The following is a 22,798-nucleotide window of genomic DNA, read 5'->3' as shown; positions in this document are numbered from 1 at the left end:
GAAACCCTGCCTCGGGAAAAAATTCAAAGTTTCAAGGAAAACAAAATCGTATCTGCCTATGCTATGATGGGCTTATCCACTGCCTATGCTATGATGGGCTTACCCACTTCCTCACATTGAAAGGCTTTCCTAATACACATTCATTGCACCAGTATTTTCCAATGGCAATATGAAGTCATGCTTGTATAAGGAGATCTCTGCAAAGTACAAGAGGAGCCAGGGACAGTAGTGTGACAAAGTTCAGGGCAATGGCCTCAGAGAGGCCCATGCATTCATTCGGCATGTCAGAAACTGCCACATGACGCGTTCTGGCATAGCATCAAAGCAACTCAGCAAACATCTAAAACGGTGTGTACTTCCCAGCCATGTGGGGGGGATGGGCGGGAGCAGGCTCTAGAGCTTCTGAAGTGTTTTTACATGTCCCAGGAGGCATGAGGATTCATGGTTTCTGCATAAAAGGATTCACAAAGGTTTCACAACATGTAAAATATTGCTGTCTTTTTTTCACTCATTAATTTTATTTTGGTTTGGAAAATGAAGTTTTTCATAGAAATGCTACTGTTAGCTAGGTGTGGTGGTGCACACCTTTGATCCCAGCACTTGGCAGGCAGAGGAGGTGGATCTCTGAGTTTGAGGCTAGCCTGGTCTACAGAGCCAGGGCTACACAGAGAAACCCTGTCTTGAAAAAACCAAAACAACAAACAACAACAAGGAAAAGAAAAGGAAGGAAGGAAGGAAGGAAGGGAGGGAGGGAGGGAGGGAGGGAGGGAGGAAGGAAGGAAGGAAGGAAGGAAGGAAGGAAGGAAGGAAGGAAGGAAGGAAGATATGTTACTGATGCATGTGCCTGGTTATTGGTTTTTATGTTTGAGGTAGCCTTGCTGTGTAGCCCAGGCTGGCCTTGAGTGGTGAGCCTCCTGTTGCTGCCTGAGTACACTATCCCAGCGCTTGGGAGGCAAAAGCAGGCAGATGTCTGTGAGTTCAAGGTCAGCCTGGTCTATAAGAGCTAGTTCCAGGACAACTAGGGCTACACAGAGAAAGCCTGTCTCGAAAAATCAAAAAACAAAACAATTGTGCTACTGAAAGAGGTAAACTAAACTCAAAGGCCTCACCTTTTTTTTTTTTTATGAGACAGGGTTTCTCTGTATTGTTTTGGAGGCTGTCGGTCCAGCCTGGCCTTGAACTCACAGAGATCCGCCTGCCTCTGCCTCCCAAGTGCTGGGATTAAAGGTGTGTGCTACCACTGCCCAACAAAAGGCCTCACTTTTAAATATGAACAGACCAGATCCTCACTCAGCTCCTGCTTTAGCATCGATGACAGGTACAGAAAAGACATGTAGGCCTCTGACACAAGGAAACTCCAGATCCTCTGGCCTCCCAGAGCCTAGGGCCAAAACTGAACACAAAGAAACTCCAGATTCCCCCACCCCACCCCAGCCTCCTAGATACTCGGTTCCTGGGAACTGTTTGTTCACAAAAGAAACTCTAGGGGAGACCAAAACCTCCCCTGTAGTCTCCAGGATATCATTCTGAAACTATTGGTATCTATGAACAACAGGCCACCTGCAAGTAACAAGACAAAGCCATTGAAACCACAGAATGCTCCCTCTCAGCACTGACCAATGAAAATAACTGGTTCACAGGTATTTCATGCCAAAATATGACTTTGAGAAATTCTCATAATTGTTCCCAAATGTCAACCAATCAAAAACCAATTGGTATCTACTGATGTAATCCTGTAACTTTTGTCTTTAAAACCTAGCAGTAGACAGGGAACTTCACTCCCTCTGGAGGCTGCTGTGACAGCTAGTCAGACGGGGTCCCTGTCATGGGTGGGTGAACAACCATTAAACCTTGCTTTTGTAGTTCAGTGGGTCTGTCTTCCTAGTGGTCTCTGGGGACTTTGCAACTTGGGCACAACAGTACACCTTTTTTGTTTTTGACAGTCTCGTGCGGCCCAAGCTGGCCCTGAATACTGTGTAGCTGAAGGTGGTCTTGAACTTAGCCTTTGGCTCCTGGAGTATGCTACCATGCCCAGATGTTTAGCTTGGCCATTTTTCAAAAGTATAAATGGACCAAATAAATCAAAAAGCTGGAGAACTGCAGAACTAGATTCTTCCAAGGGTCTAGCCTGTGCTAACAACCTCCCTGGTCTTAATTAGAGTTTCAGCCTGTTGGGCAATGTGCCCATGACAGTCAGGGCAGAGAACAGGCTGTCCTTGACTGTGGGCTGACGCTTCCCTCAGAGTCTCATCTGAGACTAGGTGGATGGCAGGCAGTGCCCTCCCACCATGGCTAAGATGCTCACACTCTTGTCTCATCTCACTAGAATGCTTTAAGACTGCAGTCTGTCCCCTGACAACCAATGGCTGCCCCCAGGGGCTTCGGGCTAAGGGAGGAGGCATGTCTGATGTAGCAGCCAAGGAAAGGAGGAGAGTGAGGGGAGGCACAGTGCCTCAGTTGTTCCTCCCATACCCCCACGACAGCACAGAGAGGCCATGTGGCCGCAGGCTCACCGACATGGCCAGGTGCAGCGGCGTGTTCCCATGCTCTCCTCGGGCCCCCCGCGTTGGCCCCGTAGGTCAGCAGCACCATGACACAGTCAAAGCGGTTGCGCATCACGGCCACGTGCAGGGCTGTGTTCCCCGCAGTGCTCGTGCTGTCCACATCACACCCCCGCTTCAGCAGCATCCGGGCCATCTGGGGACACAGACCAGGTGGGCACTGGGGGGGCGCCCTGGCAGCCCTCCCGTATAAGAAAGGAAGAGAAGTTCAAGGCAGGCCCCAGCCCTATGAGTGACCTTAGACCTTAACCCACACACACCCGCACCTCCAGAACTAGGTGACAAATAGGTGAAGATGCACAAATTGATTCCAGAAGCTTCTGTTCCCTTCCTGGAACCACAAAGGGGTCTCTGGGCCAGGTCCTAGAGCGTTGACTCCCCCGAGGCCTCCACAGGATGTGTCCCAGGGGCCTTTGCATGACACCCTGACTCACTTTGAAATGTGAGGTCCTGACAGCAGACATGCTTGCATGCCTCACAGATGTGGCACCGAAGGGACATGTGTGAACAAGCTGGTGTCCCATAGAGGTGGCAGCCTAGCCCTCCTGCCCGTCACATGCAAGTACAGGTGTTGGTGGCCCCCATGTGTTGCTTAGCTAGGCCAGCAGGCTCTGAGTGGAGGCTGCTGTGCCCAGTGGCCATATCACCATTGTCCCCTTCTACATGTGAGGCACAGGTTTCCATGCTGCCCTGTTAACCTCCCAAGACCTCCAAAGTCAGGCAGCAGGGCCCCCAGTCATGGACGAGGAATCAAGGCCACCAACCAGAGAGCAGCAGGACAGTGGTGGGATCTCAGCTGTTCTTGGGCATGTCACCAGGTGCCACCGTCATCCTCCCAGGCATCTCCTGCAGCCCTGCCCTGCCTCTCACCCGCTGACTCTGCCTACCTCGGCATTCTTGGCCCAGTGGAGTGGGCTGGCTCCATAGCGAGGGTCCTTGCTGTGGATCTGACTACTGTCCATGCTAATAATCATTTCAGCACACCTGGGGAGAGAGCAGGACAGTGAGGGACACTGCACTGGACACCCGGGGCTTCTCATATTGATGACGGAGGCAGTCATACAATACAGCCAACTAGCTGATTGTATGATGGCCTCCTAGATAGCACACCAAGGCAAATACAAATAAACAGAACTACATGAAATGACTAACAAAATGAAAGGGCAACCTATACTAGAGTAAAAACTGAAAACTAAAGTCAGGCATGGTTGGGATTATACTTGCAATCCCAACATTTAGGATGCTGTGCAAGAGGATTCCAAATTCCAAGCCAGGTTGGACTGCACAGCACAGGCCTTTCTCAGAAAGGGTGTGTGGGGGTGGAGCACAAAATGGTTCAGCAGGTAAAAGCGCTTGCTGCTAACCCTGAGTACCTGAGTTCAATCCCTGGGATACACATGAACAAGTAACTAATGTACAACAAGAGCAGCAACAACTTTAAAAAGCAAGTCACGGGGCTGGAAAGTGGCCCCCGGCTTAAGAGCACTGGCTGCTGTTCTTCCAGAGGACCTGGGTTAGAGTCCCAGCACCCATGGGGTGACTAACAGTAATTCCCATTTCGGGTATCTGGATGCTCTCTTCTGGCCTCTGTGGGCACTGCACAGTGGTGCAAAAATAAAAAAGGCAAAACACTCACATGCATAAAATAAAATTAAAACTGAATATAAAAATGTTAAGCAAATCATTTATCAGGTGTGGCATGGAACACTATAGGCAGTTACAGCGAGGTTGGGAAATCTCTGCCACGGCACATCTGCTAACGGTGACATTCTTAGTTTTGGGGCTGGCTGGAAGCCAGTGGTCTGCTGAGAATATTTTACCTGATAGACACAGAGATGGGCATGGGGACTAAAGGAGGGCCAAACAGCACCAAATGTGGGGACACAGTCTATAATCCCAGCACTTGGGAGGCAGAGGCAGGACGATCAGGAAGTCAAGGACAGTCTGTTGGGGTTTTTTGTTTTGTTTCATTTTGTTTGCTTGCTATTTTTTGTTTTGTTTTAAGATTGCCTAAAAAAAAGATTGCCTAAGAGAACTCATCTTTGGATCTCAAAATTCTACCTTCACAATGAAGACACTCTACTCCACCACACAACCTTGTTGAATCTCCAACCCAGGGATGGCTTTTCCTGACCTGGAAACTTCACCTTATAGACCCAAATAGACATTTCCCTAAAGAAGACATAAAATGACCAACAGGTCTACGGCAAGCTGTTCAACCTAAGCGACCAAAGGGGAAATGCAAATCAGAACCACTGAGATTCCATCTCTTAGCTGTGAGAACATCTATTATCAAAATGTAATAGGGCACAGTGCTGGTGAGGGCATGAGGAGAGGGAGCACTCAGGCACTGAGCAGAGAGGGAGCACTCATGCACTGAGCAGAGGGGAGAGAGCACTCAGGCACTGAGAAGAGGAGAGGGAGCACTCAGGCGATGTGCAGAGGGGAGGGCGCACTCAGGCACTGAGCAGAGAGGGAACATTCAGGCACCAAGCAGAGAGGGAGCACTCAGGCACTGTGCAGAGGAGAGAGAGCACTCAGGCACTGAGAAGAGGAGAGGGAGCACTCAGGCACTGAGAAGAGGAGAGGGAGCACTCAGGCACTGAGAAGAGGAGAGGGAGCACTCAGGCACTGAGAAGAGGACCTCCAACATGGAAACTCACAGAGATTTAACAGTTTACTACTGAATAAAGAGCAGGTCAAAAGAAAAAAATTCCTGGAACTAAATGAAAACAAAAAAACACAACACAAAACCCCTGGGACATATTAAACACAGTCTTAGGAGGAAAAAATTATAGTTCTAAGTGCCTACATTGAAAAATCAGAAAGAACATTAATAAATGACTAAGTGATACAACTCAAGAATTTGAAAACACAAGAACAAGCTAAACCCAAATCCAGTGGAAGGCAAGAAACAATAAGAATTGTAGCAGAAATTAATGAAGCAGAGACAAAGAAAACAATACGAAGAGTCCCCAGACCCCATTTTCTGCACAAAGGTCTTCGTTGGAATGTGACTGCAGACTCACCAAGGATGACCCTGTGGGGCAGAGAGGGCGCCAAGGAGGGAACACACAGGTACAGAGAAGCCTGAGGCAGGTGCGCAGTATGTGTCATCTGGTGTCCGCTCAGGTCACAACCTGCCATGAGGCCACCTCTGCACTGTGAGGGGGAGGCTGGGGTCTGGCGTACTCCGCGGACAGGGCTTTGCTCATTCATTTCCCAAGGCCAGTGCTTAGACGGAGCCGGGAAGAAGAGCAACTGAGCGTTCACTCACTCACTCCAGATGGTGTTCTGGCTGGGTGGCATTCGGCAGTATTGTACTCTTTAGTTCTCCAACACAAATAGAGAACTCCGTGGGGACCTGACAAGTCCCAGAGTTTACATGAGAGCTGGAGAGGGTCCTGCACTCCTAAAGCAAGGGCTGCCAGCTCCAAAGAAGCAATGTGCTGCAACACAGGGCCTCGATCAGTGGGCTAGCATCCTCGGGCTGTGAGCAAGCACAAGGCCAAGTGCTGCAAACCCGCCAAGCCTCAGGTCTGCAGCAGACTCGAAACTGGCGCATCAAGGCTCGCGGTCAGAAACCTGGGTGCATTAGCACAAAACTCTAGGCGGTCTATTCTCTGCACAGTGACTCGTGGGCATGGACGTGCAGCTCACACAACAGCGTCAAGTGCCTTCTTGAGGCTAACGCCTTTGGCAGGTCACCTGAGGAAGCTTGAAGAACCAGGGCCTCTGCCCTGGGCTCTGCAGGGAGTGGGGGTCATGTGATGGCGTGGCTTACCCCTTCTGGGAGAACTTCATGGCTGTGTGGATGGGGAAGCCACCGGGCCCCATGATGTTGCAGCGGGCATTGCAAAGCAGCAGTACGCGCACCATCTCCTGCTTCCCCATCTGGCAGGCCAGGTGCAGCGGGGTTAGTCCTTGCTTGTTCACCTGGTTCAGGCCGGCCGAGGCGTTCTTTCCTAGGAGCTGGCAGGACAGCACACATAAGCTACCTGCCACTCCCTCTCTAGCACACTCCAGGGACATCTGACGGGAATGAATGGCGTTTGCAGAAGATAAGAAGAGCCTGACAGTGGGGTCAGTGTGTGGGGTGTGGACCCCACCTGACTGTGGCTCGTATGAACACTTCTGAAGAATCTTAACCCGGGCATGGTAGCACAAGCCTGTCATCCCAGTACTGGGGAGACTGAGGCAGAAGGTCAAGTTCAAAGCTAGTCTAGACTACACAGTGAGTTCCTGGCCAGCCTGGAATAAAAAGAACAAAAAGAACTTTGTTTTCTAGGTGGGGAGATTTCTTGCTCTCCGTCACATGTCCTTCAGCCCTGGTTAGTCTCCTCAATTTGACATAGAGTCATGTGAGAGGAGGGGCCTCAGCTGAGGAAAGGTCTGGGTCATATTAACCTGTGGGCATATCTGTGAGAGACTGTCTTGATTATTAACTGACATAGGAAATCCCCGCCTACTGTGGGCGGCACCATCTTCAGGCAGGTGATCTTACACCTAGCTAAGGCAAACACGAGACGCAGGCGAGCAAGTCAGAGGGCAGCAGCCCTTCATGGCTTCTGAGTCCCTGATTGAGCTCTCTTCTGACTTCCCTCATGACAGACTGTGATCTAGACATTATGTCAAGTAAATTCTTTTCTCCCCTAAGTTGCTTTTGGTTGGAGTGGGTTATTACAACAACTGGGACACCTTCAATCCTGCAGAATATCTGAATATCTTTCTGCATGCAGGTATTATGTTTTTATTTTTGTTTTGTTTTGTTTGGTTGGTTTTTTTGGTTTTTTGAGACAGGGTTTCTCTGTGGCTTTGGAGGCTGTCCTGGAACTCCCTCTGTAGACCAGGCTGGCCTCGAACTCACAGAGATTCTCCTGCCTCTGCCTCCCCAGTGCTGGGATTAACAGCATGTACCACCAATGCCCAGCTGGTATTATGTTTTCAATAAAAGAAATCAAGTGGCCTAGCGGTACAATGCTTCCCTGGCATGCATAAAGCTCTGAGTCCAATCCCTGGTACCGCGCCTTCCTGTCTACCCAAATCCTAGGGTACTCGAGTCTTTGGTATGGGATGTACCCCACAGTACTTGTCATCATCTCTAGATGTTGTCTACAGCCTCACACAATGTAAATATTAGATGAACAGTTGTCTGGGCTTGGTTTTAGTTTGGTTTTTTGAGACAGGGTTTCTCTATGTATCAGCCTTGGCTGTCCTAGAACTCGCTCTGTAGATGAGGCTGGCCTCAGATTCACAGAGATCTGCCTGCCTCTGCCTCCCAAGTACTGGGATTAAAGGTGTGCACCATCACTGCATGGCTAGATGAACAGTAGTTTATTAGGACATAACAATGAGGAAAAATTGTTCAAATACATATGTAATTCTCCTCCAGATATGAAACCCACAAAAAGATGGGTGAGAGAGAAGCCTCAGAGTGATCCAGGAACCTAAGGCCGCAAGGCAAGTTTCAGGCAGAAGGAGGTGCTTGGCTGCTTGGTCCCCTGCCTGCCATCAGCACTCACCTGCAGCACCTGGGAATTGTCCCCTTGTACGGCGTAATGGAAGGCCGTCTCTCCTTTGTTGTCAGTGACGTCCATCTGGGCATGGCAGTACTGGACCAACTCCACCAGGATCTCACTGTCACCCTTGCGGCAGGCCAGATGCAGTGGGGTGCAGCCCTCCTCATTCTCTGTGCTGTTGGCGCAGCTGTGGGGGCATTGGGTGGCAGTGACAGGTAAGCGATAAGATGGGACCGAAGGCAGGGATGCCGAGAAGTCCAAGCACGGAAGCAGCATCCGGGCAAGCCCCATATCAGCCTGAGCCACTGTATAGCGCCTGCTGAGCTGAGCGGGCTGCAGGGAGCTCTGCTCACCTGTGGGGACATGTACCCTGTGGCCATGCCAAGGGAAGGTGGCAACAGGGTGACAGAGAAGGGGCGCACAATGCAGAAGCCTGTTGAACCTCTACTTCAGGAACTGCTGTGAGCTGGAAAACTCAAGAGAGGTTTTGACTTTGCTTTTGAAATAAGGCCTCACTATGAGGACCAGGCTAGCCTTGAACATACAGAAATGCACCAGGCAGGTGCTGAGACTAAAGGTGGCATCACCATGCCCAGCTTGATAAGGTTTTAGCTGGAACCCAAGCATTAAACCAAGGAGTACAGGGCAGCCAGCCAGTGACCTGCAAGGGCATCCAAGGTGACCTCTTTGGGGAATTTGCTGACACAACACTCACTAGATGGATATGAAAGAGACCATCCAAGCATCAGGAAAACAGTGGGGCTTGGGAAGGGGACTATGACCTGAGCCTCTATTGAGCCCTCTCCTACTGAATAGCTGTGGCCCTGATTCCAGGGTGTCTCTGAGATGACAGAATGGCTGGAAACATTCAATGCGGCATCTCCTTCCGACTGTAACCAGTGCTCTCAGTTATTAGCCAGGGCAGAGCTGCTCCTCTCTTAACCAGCAGCATGTGCACCCAGGGCTGATCATCACCCACCACACTCCAATGGCCCAGCTCTCGAGCAACATGCACTCTCACCTAATGATGCGGCTGTGATGGAAGCATTCCCGAATGCCAAGCTCCACCGCCAGGTGCGTCACCGTCCAGCTGGGGTGGCTGCGGATGAGGTCAGACAGGTGCTGCAGGACCTCCACGTGCAGGACCTGCACAGAGCTCTCGTAGAAGGGAGGCAGCTGGGAGGAGTACTGCTGGAAGTTCACCAGGGCATCTGCCTCCGACTCCAGTTGGAAGAGTCTGCCACCAAGGAAAAGAGGCCTCTGAGGTGAGTCACGGGGATACAGGCTGGGCCAGCTGAGGGGCAGTGCCCAGCATAATCACCATGAATGCCGCAAACAAGTCACCCTCTGGCCCAGGCTGCAATCAAGTCTGCTCCCCTTGTTCCAACACCATCCTCAAAAATAGTTTACTTTGTATTTAACTATGCTTAAAGTCTTCCATCTGGTGATTTTATGCCTTATTTAATGAAAACCAAGTCACAGTCACTTCTGATTTGATTGTCACATCCAGGAGCCTCAGTCTCAAACTCTGGCTCTTTGCATATGGTCGGCACCAAGTGCTACTTAAGATATATGGTAAGCTAGAGAATACCATGTGAGTTATGGTTCAATTATCTATGCAATGGATATTATACAGCCATTAAAAGGGTTTAGCAAAATAGGAAAGGACTAGAAAAATATCCCAGTGGGTAAAGGCATCCACTGCCACACCTAACAACCCGAGTTATATCCTAAAGACCCACATGGAAGAAAGAAGTAGATTCCAAAAAGTCACCCTTAGACCTCCTATGACATGACCCCCACCCTACACTATGACATAGACCACACTCTACACTATGACACGACCCCACTCTACACTATGACACGACCCCACCCTACACTATGACATAGACCCCACCCTACACTATGACACAGACCCCACCCTACACTATGACATAGACCCCACCCTACACTATGACATAGACCACACTCTACACTATGACATAGACCCCACTACACTATGACATAGACCACACTCTACACTATGACATAGACCCCACCCTACACTATGACACAGACCCCACCCTACACTATGACATAGACCCCACCCTACACTATGACACAGACCCCACCCTACACTATGACATAGACCACACTCTACACTATGACATAGACCCCACTACACTATGACATAGACCCTACTCTACACTATGACACGACCCCACCCTACACTATGACATAGACCCCACTCTACATTATGACACGACCCCCCTCTACACTATGACATAGACCCTACTCTACACTATGACACGACCCCACCCTACACTATGATATAGACCCCACCCTACACTATGACACGACCCCCACTCTACACTATGATATAGACCACACTCTACACTATAATATAGACCACACCCTACACTATGATATAGACCCCACCCTACACTATCTATAGACCACACCCTACACTATGATATAGACCACACTCTAACCTATGATACAGACCCCACCCTACACTGTGACACGACCCCACCCTACACTATGATATAGACCCTACTCTACACTATGACATAGACCCCAACTTACACTATGCCATAGACCCCATTCTACACTATGACACGACCCCCACTCTACACTATGACATAGACCCCACTCTACACTATGACACAGACCCCGCCCTACACTATGACATAGACCCTACTCTACACTATGACACAACCCCACCCTACACTATGATATAGACCCCACTCTACACTATGATATAGACCACACTCTACACTATGATATAGACCCCACTCTACACTATGACACTACCACACCCTACACTATGACATAGACTCCACTCTACACTTTGACACGACCACACCCTACACCATGACATAGACCCAACCCTACACTATGACACAGACCCTACTCTACACTATGACACGACCCCACTCTAACTATGACACGACCACACCCTATACTATGATATAGACCCAACTCTACACTATGAAATAGACCACACCTTACACTATGATATAGACCACACTCTAGACTATAATATAGACCACACCCTACACTATGATATAGACCCCACCCTACACTATCTATAGACCACACCCTACACTATGATACAGACCACACTCTAACCTATGATACAGACCCCACCCTACACTGTGACACGACCCCACCCTACAATATGATATAGACCACACTCTACACTATCACACGACCCCACCCTACACTATGATATAGACCCAACTCTACACTATGAAATAGACCACACCTTACACTATGATATAGACCACACTCTAGACTATAATATAGACCACACCCTACACTATGATATAGACCCCACCCTACACTATCTATAGACCACACCCTACACTATGATATAGACCACACTCTAACCTATGATACAGACCCCACCCTACACTGTGACACGACCCCACCCTACACTATGATATAGACCCCACTCTACACTATGACATAGACCCTACTCTACACTATGACATAGACCCCAACTTACACTATGCCATAGACCCCATTCTACACTATGACACGACCCCCACTCTACACTATGACATAGACCCCACTCTACACTATGACACAGACCCCGCCCTACACTATGACATAGACCCTACTCTACACTATGACACAACCCCACCCTACACTATGATATAGACCCCACTCTACACTATGATATAGACCACACTCTACACTATGATATAGACCACACTCTACACTATGATATAGACCACACTCTACACTATGATATAGACCACACTCTACACTATGACATAGACCCCACCCTACACTATGACATAGACCCCACCCTACACTATGACATAGACCCCACCCTACACTAGACACGACCCCACTCTACACTATGACACGACCCCTACTCTACACTATGACATAGGCCTATACAAAATAAACAAAATATAGTAAATTATTTTCAAAGAAGACGGAGATTTACTTTTGTAACAAGTGAAAAAGAAGGATGCAATTAATATATAACACAAAGTGATCTCAACTATGCAAGAAGGACTGTAACGATGTGTGTCACAATGTATATAGAGTAGAATAAATCCAACATTCCTACCTGATATTACTCAAACCTTTCAAAGACCTTCAGATTGTGGCATACAAAATGGTTTATTAGGGTTTTTCATTACAATTAGACACAACTGCTCCTGGAAACAACAATTACGTTAGAGAGGAAGATGGGCATCGAAGAAACTACGTATGGAGTTTGCCTTCAACATGGCAGAAATAGCCATTTGGGCAAGAAACTGCTCCTGAACTGTCTGACTCTATGCTACATGAACTGGACATCCAGGACCCACAGGGAAGTGACTACTGAACTTGCCAAAACAAGATGAGACAGTCCTGCAGGGTTCCTGCTTCATGAAAGTCTGCCAGACATTCTGCAGGACATAAAAAAAATGACCAACAAGCTGCCAATACAGGCAGACTGTTTAAAATTTCCTGCTTCTCTGAGAAGTCTGCCAGGCACACTCTGACCTATAGGCTGAAGATGGATTCCCCAATGTTACAGAGGAACTTCAGGTGACTGTCCAGGCAGTGAGATGTCTCTATCATTTTTAGAGTTTATATATTGTCCTCCTGTGGTCTTTGAAGACATATAGTTATGGCTATGGTTTTCCTTAGTTGTGATAAAAAATAAGTTACATATAAAACTTTAGACTCACAAAGATAGGATAGATGATAGAATATTTTCTATAAATTTTGCCAAATGTTAGTGAACTAAATATTATTAACTATAGTTCTTGCTTGATAGCTGTTTTTTTAAAGATTTGTATTTATTTATTACTTATTACATATACAGTGTTCTGCCTACATCCCAGAAGAAGGCATCAGATTGAATTGCAGATGATTGTGAGCCACCATGTGGTTGCTGGGAATTGAACTCTGGACCTCTAGAAGAGCAGTCAGTGCTCTTAACCTCTGAACCATCTCTCCAGCCCTGATAGCTGTTTTGTTACATATAATTTTATTATGTTAAAGTTAAAACCTTTCTTTTTATTTAGACAGAAAAGAGGAGATGATAGGGGATGTCCTTCTGTATATATGCTTCTCTTGTTGGTTGATGAATAAAACACTGATTGACCAGTAGCCAGGCAAGAAATACAGGTGGGGCTACCATACCAGGAGAATTCTGGGGAAAGGAAAGAGAGAAGTCGGCAAGAAAAGACACCATGTAGCTGTTGGGATGACAGGATGCCAGATATTCTCTGATAAGATAAGACCATGTAGAAATACACAGATTAGTAGTTATCGGTTAATAATTAAGAGACAGCTAGCCAATAAGAAGCCTGTGCCATTGGCCAAACAGTTCATAATTAAAATAAGTCTCTGTGTGTTTATTTGGGCTAAAAGTTTGTGGGACCAGACGGAAAACAAACTCCACCAACACCTACCCATTTCTCTTATTTCTAAATTTCGCTAATGAGTATATGAGTTATTTTTCTAATCAGAAAAGAAAATTCTGATAATTGAAAAGGCGTTGGGTGTGAGTCCAGTTCTGCTATTAAGTTGATTTGAGACTTTGGTAAACCCTTCCCTTCTCTGAGTCCCATCTGAAACACTCCTGTGAGGATGGTGAGAAAGTAGTGTGACAGTCACAAAGCCAGGCAACTGCACGCTAGGGGGGGTAACCTGGAGTTCTGGCCATGGTTCCCAACAGTCGGGCTTTGTCTCACACCTATACAAGTGCGGAAGTCAGCTGGCTTTAGTACAGGCAGTGCCCATAGAAGGCTGGTTTGATGGAGCCAGCCCGTCCTCCCCAGCCCGTCCTCCCCAGCCTGTCCTCTGAAGGGCGCACTTAACAAACACCTCCAGGCATGCTCTATGCTGGACATGGGTCTCAACAGAGCGACGATAGAGTCTGGTGTGTGTGTGTGTGTGTGTGTGTGTGTGCGCGCGCGCGCGCGCTGGTTTTTTTGGGTTTTGCAAGGCAGGGTCTTTCTGTATAGCCCTGGCTTTCCTGGTACTCACTCTGTAGACCACACTGGCCTCAAACTCAGAGATCCACCTGCCTCTGCCTTCTAAGTGCTGGTATTAAAGGTGTGAGCCATGGAGTGTGTTCTTTTTTGGTTTTGGTTTGTTATTTTGAGACAGCGTGTCTGTTCTTATGGGGAGGGCAACAACATGAAGCACTCAGAGAGCGTGAGTGTATGACAACCCCAGCACTCAGCGTGCAGGAGGAGCCCTGGCAGGTTTTGGCTCTTTCTCTTCTGTCCATCACGGCAGTGGGTGTTTCCACTTGTTTGTTCTTTTACTTTCTCTGTTTAGAACAATGTCTCACACAGAGCATGGTGAGTTCAGTGTCATCCTAAGCTATGTGACAAGCTTGACACTAGCCTGGGATTTGTTAGACACTGCCTGAAAAAGCTGAAATTCAACAGACTGAACAGTGTTGAGGAAAAAAACTGGTGAATGGGAAGAAAAGTCCACAGAAAACAGGCAGAATCAAGTGTGTGTAGATAAAAGAACAGAAAAGAAAATACAGGAAAACAGGGAAGAGACGCAAACCATCATGAGAGGGCCAGGCACAGAGCAGAAAAGGCTAGATGGAAGTCTTATTTTAAGGGTTAATGTCTACAAACTTTCCAAAACAAATTTAAAAGAAAAAAACGTTCTATTGATTTACTCTATTCTCCAAGTCCATCTCCCTATAAATCCCCAAAACTTTAAATGCCAAAGCTGGGTAATAGCACATGCCTATAATCCCAGCATTGAGAAGACTGATGCAGGGAACTGCTCTGTGTTGGAGGCCAATCTAGGCCTCATAGTAAGTATCATGGCAGCCTGAACCACAGTCTAAGACCCTGTCTCAAAAATAAAGTAAAAATAAGGCAGGCATGATGGCTCAGTGGGTGAAGGTGCTTGCTGCCAAGCCTGACAACCTTAGTTTGATTTCCAAGAGTCACATGACTGACAGAGGGAGTGATTCCCAAAAGTTGTCTTCCAACACACACACACACACACACACACACAAGTCTTTTTTGGAAAAAATATTTTATTATATTTATTTATTTCTATGCATGTGCATGTAAAATGTGGGTACCAGGGATTGAACTCAGGTTGTTGGATTTGGTGGAAAGAGCCTTTACTCATTGATCCATCTTGGTCCCATGAATAAATCTTTTAAAAAACAAAACCCCAATCCATATCTACCACATGTGTAGGCTATAAAACAGCAACCCAAATCCTCTGACATGCCTGTCACCAAGTCACTAGGATCTGTATTGCTCTGCTCTTTGACCTGCCTGGCTAACTGCTTTACCACTACAAGATATCTCTCTTTTAGGACCTGGCCAGAACGCCACGAGAAGCAATAGCGGAGATCTCTGGGCCCTGGATGAACTCACAGCCAGGTGCTAGCACCAACCAGCCAGGCTGAGACACTTCCAAAGAGGAACGTGCAGTCAGGCCATCCTAGCAGGTATCCTGCTCAGATCACATACTTTTAGCTTTGGGCCACTGCACTCTGGGATGCTTTGTGGCATAGCAATAACTGTCAAGGAGCAGTGTTGAACACAAGCAGAAGCTGGCATGAGCACAGATGCAAGGAGGTAATTAACATGGCAGAGGATGACCACAGTGTGACAGCTGGCTTGTCAACATGGAAGCCAAGGACAACACAACAACAGCTCCACAGAGCTAAAAGAAAAGAAACCTTGGAGAAAAGACTATGCACAGTAACCCCCAAGCAAACAAAGAACAATCCAAGGAGGCTGGAGAGATGGCTCAGCAGTTAAGAGTCTTTGGTGTTCTTGAAGAGGACCAGAGTTCAGTTCCCAGCACCCATCCATGTCGGGTGGGTACGCACACTTACACACACACTTAAAAAATAATACCCAGGCATGGAAGCACACACCTTTAATCCTAGGACTCAGGAGGCAGAGGCAGGCAGATAGATTTCTATAAGTTCAAGACTAGTCTGGTCTACAGAGCTCCAGGACAGCCAGAGCTACATAGTGAGACCCTGTATCTAAATAAATAAATAAAAGCAAAATAATAATAAGAGAAAACAATCAAAAGTTGTAAAAGTGTAAGTGGAAAGGGCCAGACTCATGATCATGTGCTATACACGTTGACAGTTTCTTCAGGCACCAGGCGTGCTATGATGCATCAACATGCATGCAGGCAAAATAGCCATACACATAAAAACAAATATAAACATACTAACATAGGGCTGGAGAGAGGGCTCAGCAGTTAAGAGCACTGGCTGCTCTTCCAGAGGACCCAGGTTCAATCCCAGCACCCACATGGTGGCTCAGAACTGTCTGTAACTGCAGTTCCAGTGAATCTGGTTCCTTCACCCTGACATACACGGAGACAAAACACCAGTACACAGAAAAGCAAATAAAATCTTTAAAAAAGAAAGTTAAGCCAGTGGTGGTGCACACCTTTGATCCCAGCACTGAGGAAGCAGAGGCAGGCGGATCTCTGTGAGTTCGAGGTCAGCCTGAACTACAAAATTTGGTTCCAGAGCAGGTTCCAAAGCAATACAGAGAAACCCTGTCTCAAAAAACACAAACAAACAAAAAAACAAAAAGAAAGAAAGAAAGTTGGGTGAAGAATACAAAAGCGATGAATACAAAAGTCAGGTTGCTAATTGTCATTCTTTGGTGAAAAGAAGCCTCTAGTACAGCATGTTCTGTTTCTCAGTGTGGTGTCAGTAGAGATATTTGTGATTAATCTCTGGGTGAAAGATACTCTTCTAGATGTCTGTTGTATTTCACAATTTTTTTTTTTTTGGTTTTTATGAGACAGGGTTTCTCTGTATTGTTTTGGAGGCTGTCAGTCCAGCCCGGCCTCGAACTCACAGAGATCCACCTGCCTCTGCCTCCCAAGTGCTGGGATTAAAGGCATGTGCCACCACCGCCCAGCTTATTTCACAATTTTTAAATTGTGTGTGTGTGTGTGTGTGTGTGTGTGTGTGTGTGTGTGTGTGTGTCTGCATGAGTGCAGGTGCCTTCTGAGGCCAGAATAGGACACAGGATCCCTGGGGCTGGAGTTACAGTTGTGAGCTGCCTGACCCGGGTACTGAGAAGCAAACTCAGGTCCTTGGCATGAGCCCTCCCTGCCTCTGAAGACCTGGAACAGCCTTTTCCCTTCTCTGGAGCAAAGCTAGCTCTCCTCCAGAGTAGTTCTGCAGGCTTGGCCAGCAACAGCAAAGGACTGCTTCTTGTGTCTCTCTGGTTACCCAGGTTCTCCGTCTATCAGGACACGGAACAAGGATTAGCAGGCCTGTGTACTTGTGGTTTCCTTCACCAGACTGAGTGTTCCTTAAAGACACAGACCACTTGTGTCACCTCACAGGGCTGACTGGCCCCAGGCCCAGAGCTCTTGTGAACAGGTGGCTGATGGGATAGCCAGACAGAAGAGCAAGCAAAAAGAGCATTGGTATAAACCCACCTTGACGTCAGGCAGCCCAGCTCCATCAGACCCTGAAATGGAGTCTTGGCTCTGTGGAGTGTCCCCTTCTCCCACTCTGCCTTGTCCTGGAGTCCTGCCCTAGCCTTTGAGGGCCAAGAAGTCCCTGCTTGCCTATTGCCAGCCCTTACACCCTGGCTGTCCAGACCCTGACGCCTACACTAGTCACAGCACTGCAATCCAGTGGAAGGGTACCCCAACGGGCCCTGCCAGCTTCCCAGTCCTTCCTCCTTCCCATCATCTACAGGCAAGAAGACTCAGGAATGACCCACTGCCTTCTCCGCCTGACCCTTCCCTCCAGTAACAGGACTTCCAGGCAAAGAAGCCATATCCACAGGGACCCCAAAAGCTCAGGACGGAAGGAATGAAAAGAGAGTGCAGGTCCCGCAGCCCATCACCTACCGGAAGCCGCTCTGTGGGTTCCTAGGGCTGACCAGTATGCAGTCCCAGGTGCGATTGGAAGCACTGTGGAACAGGACCAGCTGCCCTTCCTCTCGAACACGTTCACTTGAGGCATAGTCAGCCACCGACACCTCCTTCACCCGGAATGGGTTTGAGAACAAGTTGGTGACACTACTGAGGGTGTTGACGAGGCGTCCGAAGAACTGCATCCTCCGTGGGGCAGTGGGGCCAGCCTGCCCCCTCGCTCTGGAAGAAAAGAAGGTCTCTGGTGAGTTGGACGCAGCCTCTCATGCCTCTCACAGGTGTCCTCACGGGCATTCCATCACCCCTCCAGCTCTGAACCAATTCTGGACCAGCAGGAACCTGAAGAGGAGAGAAACCGCCCTGCATGGAATAGCAGGTCTGATGGAAAGTTCCAGACCCTCAGGCCAGGCCAGGGACCTCTCTGACAGAGGACTGGTACTGACAGTAAGGACAGTGGGCATGAATGTCTGCGACAAGGCCTGGGCAAGTGAGCAGCTTCTTACCTCGAAAATCAAAAATGACATTCTGGAGATAGCTAAGCTTGGCATGGGCATGCCAATTTCACAAGCAAAGCCAAGGGCCCCTGGCTGTGATATACCAGACTGCCCCACGCCACTAGGAAGGAGGCAGGGAGCGCATGTCTCTCTGCACCCTGTCCCTGGTTTCACAGAGCTCTAAAAGCAGCCACAGAGGCGGGCCCTCAGGATGAAAGTGAACCCACCAAGTGTCCGTTTGGGGATTTGTGGACATAGAGATGCGTGTGAATGTCTGCACATACTTGTGGGCCAGGGTCACCCCCAGGTATCTGTTTTCAGGTATTCTCCACCTTGTTTTTGAGACAGGCTCTCGCTGACCTGGAACTCACAAAGTAGGCTAGATGGGCTAGCCAGTGAGACCCAGAGACCCTCGTGTCTGCCTCTCCAGCACCAACATCCCAAGTGTGGGCCACTGTGCACTGCGCCCAGCTTTACTTTTTTTAGGTATTTTCAAGTTGTCCTCTGGCCTCCGTGTATGCAATGTAACACACATGCACGCACACGCACGCGCGCGTGCGCGCACACACACACACACACACTAAAAATGCTAAGGTGGGACAAAAACCATATATACACTAGCTGTAGTAACAATTGTTTTGGGGAAAGTTGGGGAATCTATCCCATGGTCTCAGGAACACAAAACAAGCATTCTACTGGGCTGTATGCCCAGTCTGATAGTCAAGATTTTTGCTAAAAATATTGATTTAAGAGGACCTTGCCCCCCCCATACACACAAATAAATGAAGTGACTCCAAAGGTCTCTCACCCCTGCATGAAGTACAGCTCAAGTGTCTTTTTTTTTTTTTTTTGTCTTTTCTTTTTTCTTTTTCGAGACAGGGTTTCTCTGTATTGTCTTGGAGGCTGTCCTGGAACTTGATTTGTAGACCAGGCTGGCCTCGAACTCACAGAGATCCACCCATCTCTGCCTCCCGAGTGCTGGAATTAAAGGCGTGCGCCACCAACGCCTGGCTTTTTTTGTCTTTTCAAGACAGGGTTTCTAACAGCCCTGGCTGTTAACTAGCTCTGTAAATTAGAATGGCCTCAAACTCAGAGATCCTCCTGCCTCTGCCCCCCATGTGCTGGGATTAAAGGTCGTGCGCCACCACTACCCAGTTCAAGTTTCTTATGACAAAACTTAACTGAGTAAATATTTTGCACACTCTTTCTGAAGGGCTGGTGAGATGGCTCACCAGGTAAAGGCAGTTATAGTGTGAGCCTGGAACCTGAATTCAATCCCTAGAACACATGTTAAGGTGGAAGGAACTAACTAAGTTGTCCTCTGACCTCCACATGCCCACCACAGCACACACTCTACCCACATGCACATAAGAAAGCAAATGGAATCGAAAATAAAAAGGATGACAGGTAAAGCAGCATACCAGGACATCTGGAGGTGAAGGCCTGGATCCGTGTTGCTTTTCTTGGCTTTCCGAATGGCACACAGAATGACCAAAGCTTTATACAAAGAAGCTGTGTCGGCTGAGCCTGGGCTGTGTGTCAGGCCCAGTTCAGAAGGGCTATAGCTTCATGCAGATTGGCCAGAGGCCAGGCCAGATGCAGAGAAGAGCCCCGCAGTAACCCACTTGCCAGGGGGACCAGCAGCATTACTTAGAGGCCAGTCCCCACCCCAGCACCCTCTAGTAGAGACACTTCCCATGTGTTGAAAGGCCTGGCTTCCATCCAGTCTGCTGGAGCCAGTGTGACACAATGACATAACTAAGGAAAAGGCCAGGGAGCCAGCCCACTGTGACACTCCAACAGCAGCCATTGTTCTCCTCAGGTGGGAGAAAGGAAATGAACTCTACGGACTGCGGGTCACATCCTGGAACAAGCATGGCATGACCAGCCAGGGGTGTACAAGGCAGAGAGGAGACAAGTATGCCCACCTCTTGCCATCCTGTCCCTACCGCCTCAGGGCCCAGCTGGGTCCTTCCAGTCTAGCTACAGGGCAGAATCAGGCTAGGAACAAGCTGCAGCCAGAGCTCCCTCCCCACCTGCCGGGCTTGCTTCTTACAGTGTCTATGTTCCTGTAACATTCGTTTTCTACTACGGACCCCTCTGCTCCACTCCAGAACTGCCTCCCTGACGGGGTCATTTGATACAGACTGCCTGTTTCCAGGCTAAGCGCCACAGTGAAAAGGGACAAGCCCAGGCCAGAGGTGACTGTTCACTCCAGAGTAAGGTCAAGGGGCTGGAGAGATGGCTCAGAGGTTAAGAGCACTGACTCCTCTTCCAGAGGTCTTGAGTTCAATTCCCAGCAACCACATGGTGGCTTACAACCATCTACAATTCAATCTGGTGTATATGTAATAAATAAATAAATCTTAAAAAAAAAGAACAGAGTAAGGTCAAGCTCTGTGGCCTTGTCTCTCTCACCCGCTTTCAGGCGGGAGTCCAGTGGACCTGCTTGGTTTGTTTCTGGAAGACAGACAGTGTCTGTGGAGTTTGGAGCTTTGCTGGAGGGACTGAGGGCAGGAAGGCCAAAAACTAGTAGACTCTCATCAGAGACAGGGAGATTACATCCAGGGAGGGCCTCAAATGGAAGGTTCAAAAAGCAAGAGAAGACATCTGGCCACTAAAATGAAAAGCAAAAATTCTGAAGAGACCCTGGAAGAGTCCCTCTGAGTGTGTGGTCTCTGTGTGGTAGCATACTATTTTAAGGTGTGTGACTTTTACTTATGCTGCACTTGTTTAACTCTGTGAAGCTGTGCTTCTTTGCCTGTCTAAAACACCTGATGGTCTAATAAAGATATGAACAGCCAATAGCGAGGCAGGAGCCCCAAGGACAGGTGGGGCTGGCAGGCAGAGAGGATAAACAGAAGGAGAAAGGAGGAGGAGCAGCAAGAGAACAAGGAGAGGAGACCAGCAGGGGCCAGAACCCAGCCAGTCAGAGTGAAAAGGAAAGACATACAGAAGCAATAAGGATAAAAGTCCATGGGGAAAAGGTAGACGGGTTAATTTAAGATAAGAAAAGCTGGCTAGAAACAAGCCAAGCTAAGGCCAGGCACTCATAACTAAGAATAAGCCTCCATTTGTGATTTAGTTGGGAGCTGGGTGGTGGGGTCCCTCAAAAAGACCAAAAAGTCAGAAGAGTAAAACACCGCATAACGTTCCTGGGTAAGGACGCTGGAGGATAGGGCTCACGCTCCAAGGGAGAAACAGAGGAGGATGGGGAGAGCCCCTCTCCACCGAGCATGTACAGAGAAGGGAAATGGGTGGGAGGACAGAGGCTGCATGGCTGTCATGGACAAGCATGTCATCTGGCCCGGCTGAGGGAGGTCTGCATCCCCCTCAGTCATGAAGGTCCTTGGGCAGGTCTCAGGGGAGACGGGAGCTGCGCCCATTCCTTGGGGGTCACTCTTCTGCCAAGGCTGCCAGGCTGTCTGCCTTCCCTCCCACTCCCGGGTGGATTCCGGTGGAAGCTGCTAGCTGGGAGCCATGAGCCATCCAGTCCATTCTATAGGACCCAGAATGTCTTCGTCGCCATTCTGGGTCCTTTGTCACTCCAAAGGCAAAGCAAACACGGGACTGGCCCCTTCCTACAAGCTAGCATTTAAGACATTGTGAAAGCCCCAATCCTGGTCCAATCTTACCCACATGGCTCCTCTGTGCCTATCTAGCACAAAGACTACAAAATGAATGACTGTAACTCCCCTCCCCTGTGCTGCATGACCCCACCTCCCCACTGACTGAATAACTGTAGCTCCCCCCTCAATGACCGCACCCCCCACCGACTGAATAACTGTAGCTCCCCCCTCAATGACCGCACCCCCCCCCTGACCCTGCCTGTCCTGTGGATCTCTGACACTTCAGAGAAAACCCAAACTCCAGAGCACATGTCAGAATCCCCAGAAGAGGGCCAGCCTGCACTCCCGCTCCTCACCCCATCTAGGCATTCAGCCCCAGCATCACCTCCCAGACTGTCATACGTGTGCCTGCATTGCTCCCTGCCCCATCGAACCTCTCTCCTCACAGACAAGAGGCATGTAGTGAAATGAACTTTTCCTTTCTTGTCTCTCAAGACACAGTTTGGGGGCCACCTCATCCAGAAGTGCATATATTATTTATGATTTATTAAACTTGACTGAGGATTCAGAAAAGCAAAGTCAGCCACCACAAGTCAGGCACCTTTAATTCCAGCAGCCAGAAGCTAGGAGGTGGTGGCACCCACCTTTAATCCTAGGACTCAGGGTTAAGAGGTAGACAGATCTCTGTAAATCCAAGGCCACCCATATCTACACAAGAGTGAATCAGTCAAAAAGAGAATTACAGCTCACACCTTTAATCCCAGCATTAGGGAAACATATAAGACAGAAGCAAGGTACCA

The 22,798-nt window shown here is 48.6% G+C and overlaps 1 protein-coding gene across 1 annotated transcript in view; it reads right to left on the bottom strand.

Moving 5' to 3' along the window:
- Window positions 1-22,798, bottom strand: part of Pla2g6 (phospholipase A2 group VI) — a 42,596-nt gene that overhangs the window by 16,923 nt on the left and 2,875 nt on the right. The window contains 7 exon segments of the mRNA XM_040754151.1: window positions 2,514-2,561; window positions 2,563-2,697; window positions 3,449-3,545; window positions 6,346-6,533; window positions 8,084-8,267; window positions 9,102-9,317; window positions 17,912-18,157. Of these exon segments, the coding sequence (XP_040610085.1) occupies window positions 2,514-2,561; window positions 2,563-2,697; window positions 3,449-3,545; window positions 6,346-6,533; window positions 8,084-8,267; window positions 9,102-9,317; window positions 17,912-18,120 (1,077 nt within the window). The 5' untranslated portion in view covers window positions 18,121-18,157.

The sequence above is a fragment of the Mesocricetus auratus genome, unplaced genomic scaffold, assembly GCF_017639785.1.
Source record: "Mesocricetus auratus isolate SY011 unplaced genomic scaffold, BCM_Maur_2.0 Super-Scaffold_100010, whole genome shotgun sequence".
In the NCBI taxonomy this organism is placed as follows: Eukaryota; Metazoa; Chordata; class Mammalia; order Rodentia; family Cricetidae; genus Mesocricetus; species Mesocricetus auratus.
This window is presented reverse-complemented; position numbering and strand designations above follow the sequence as displayed.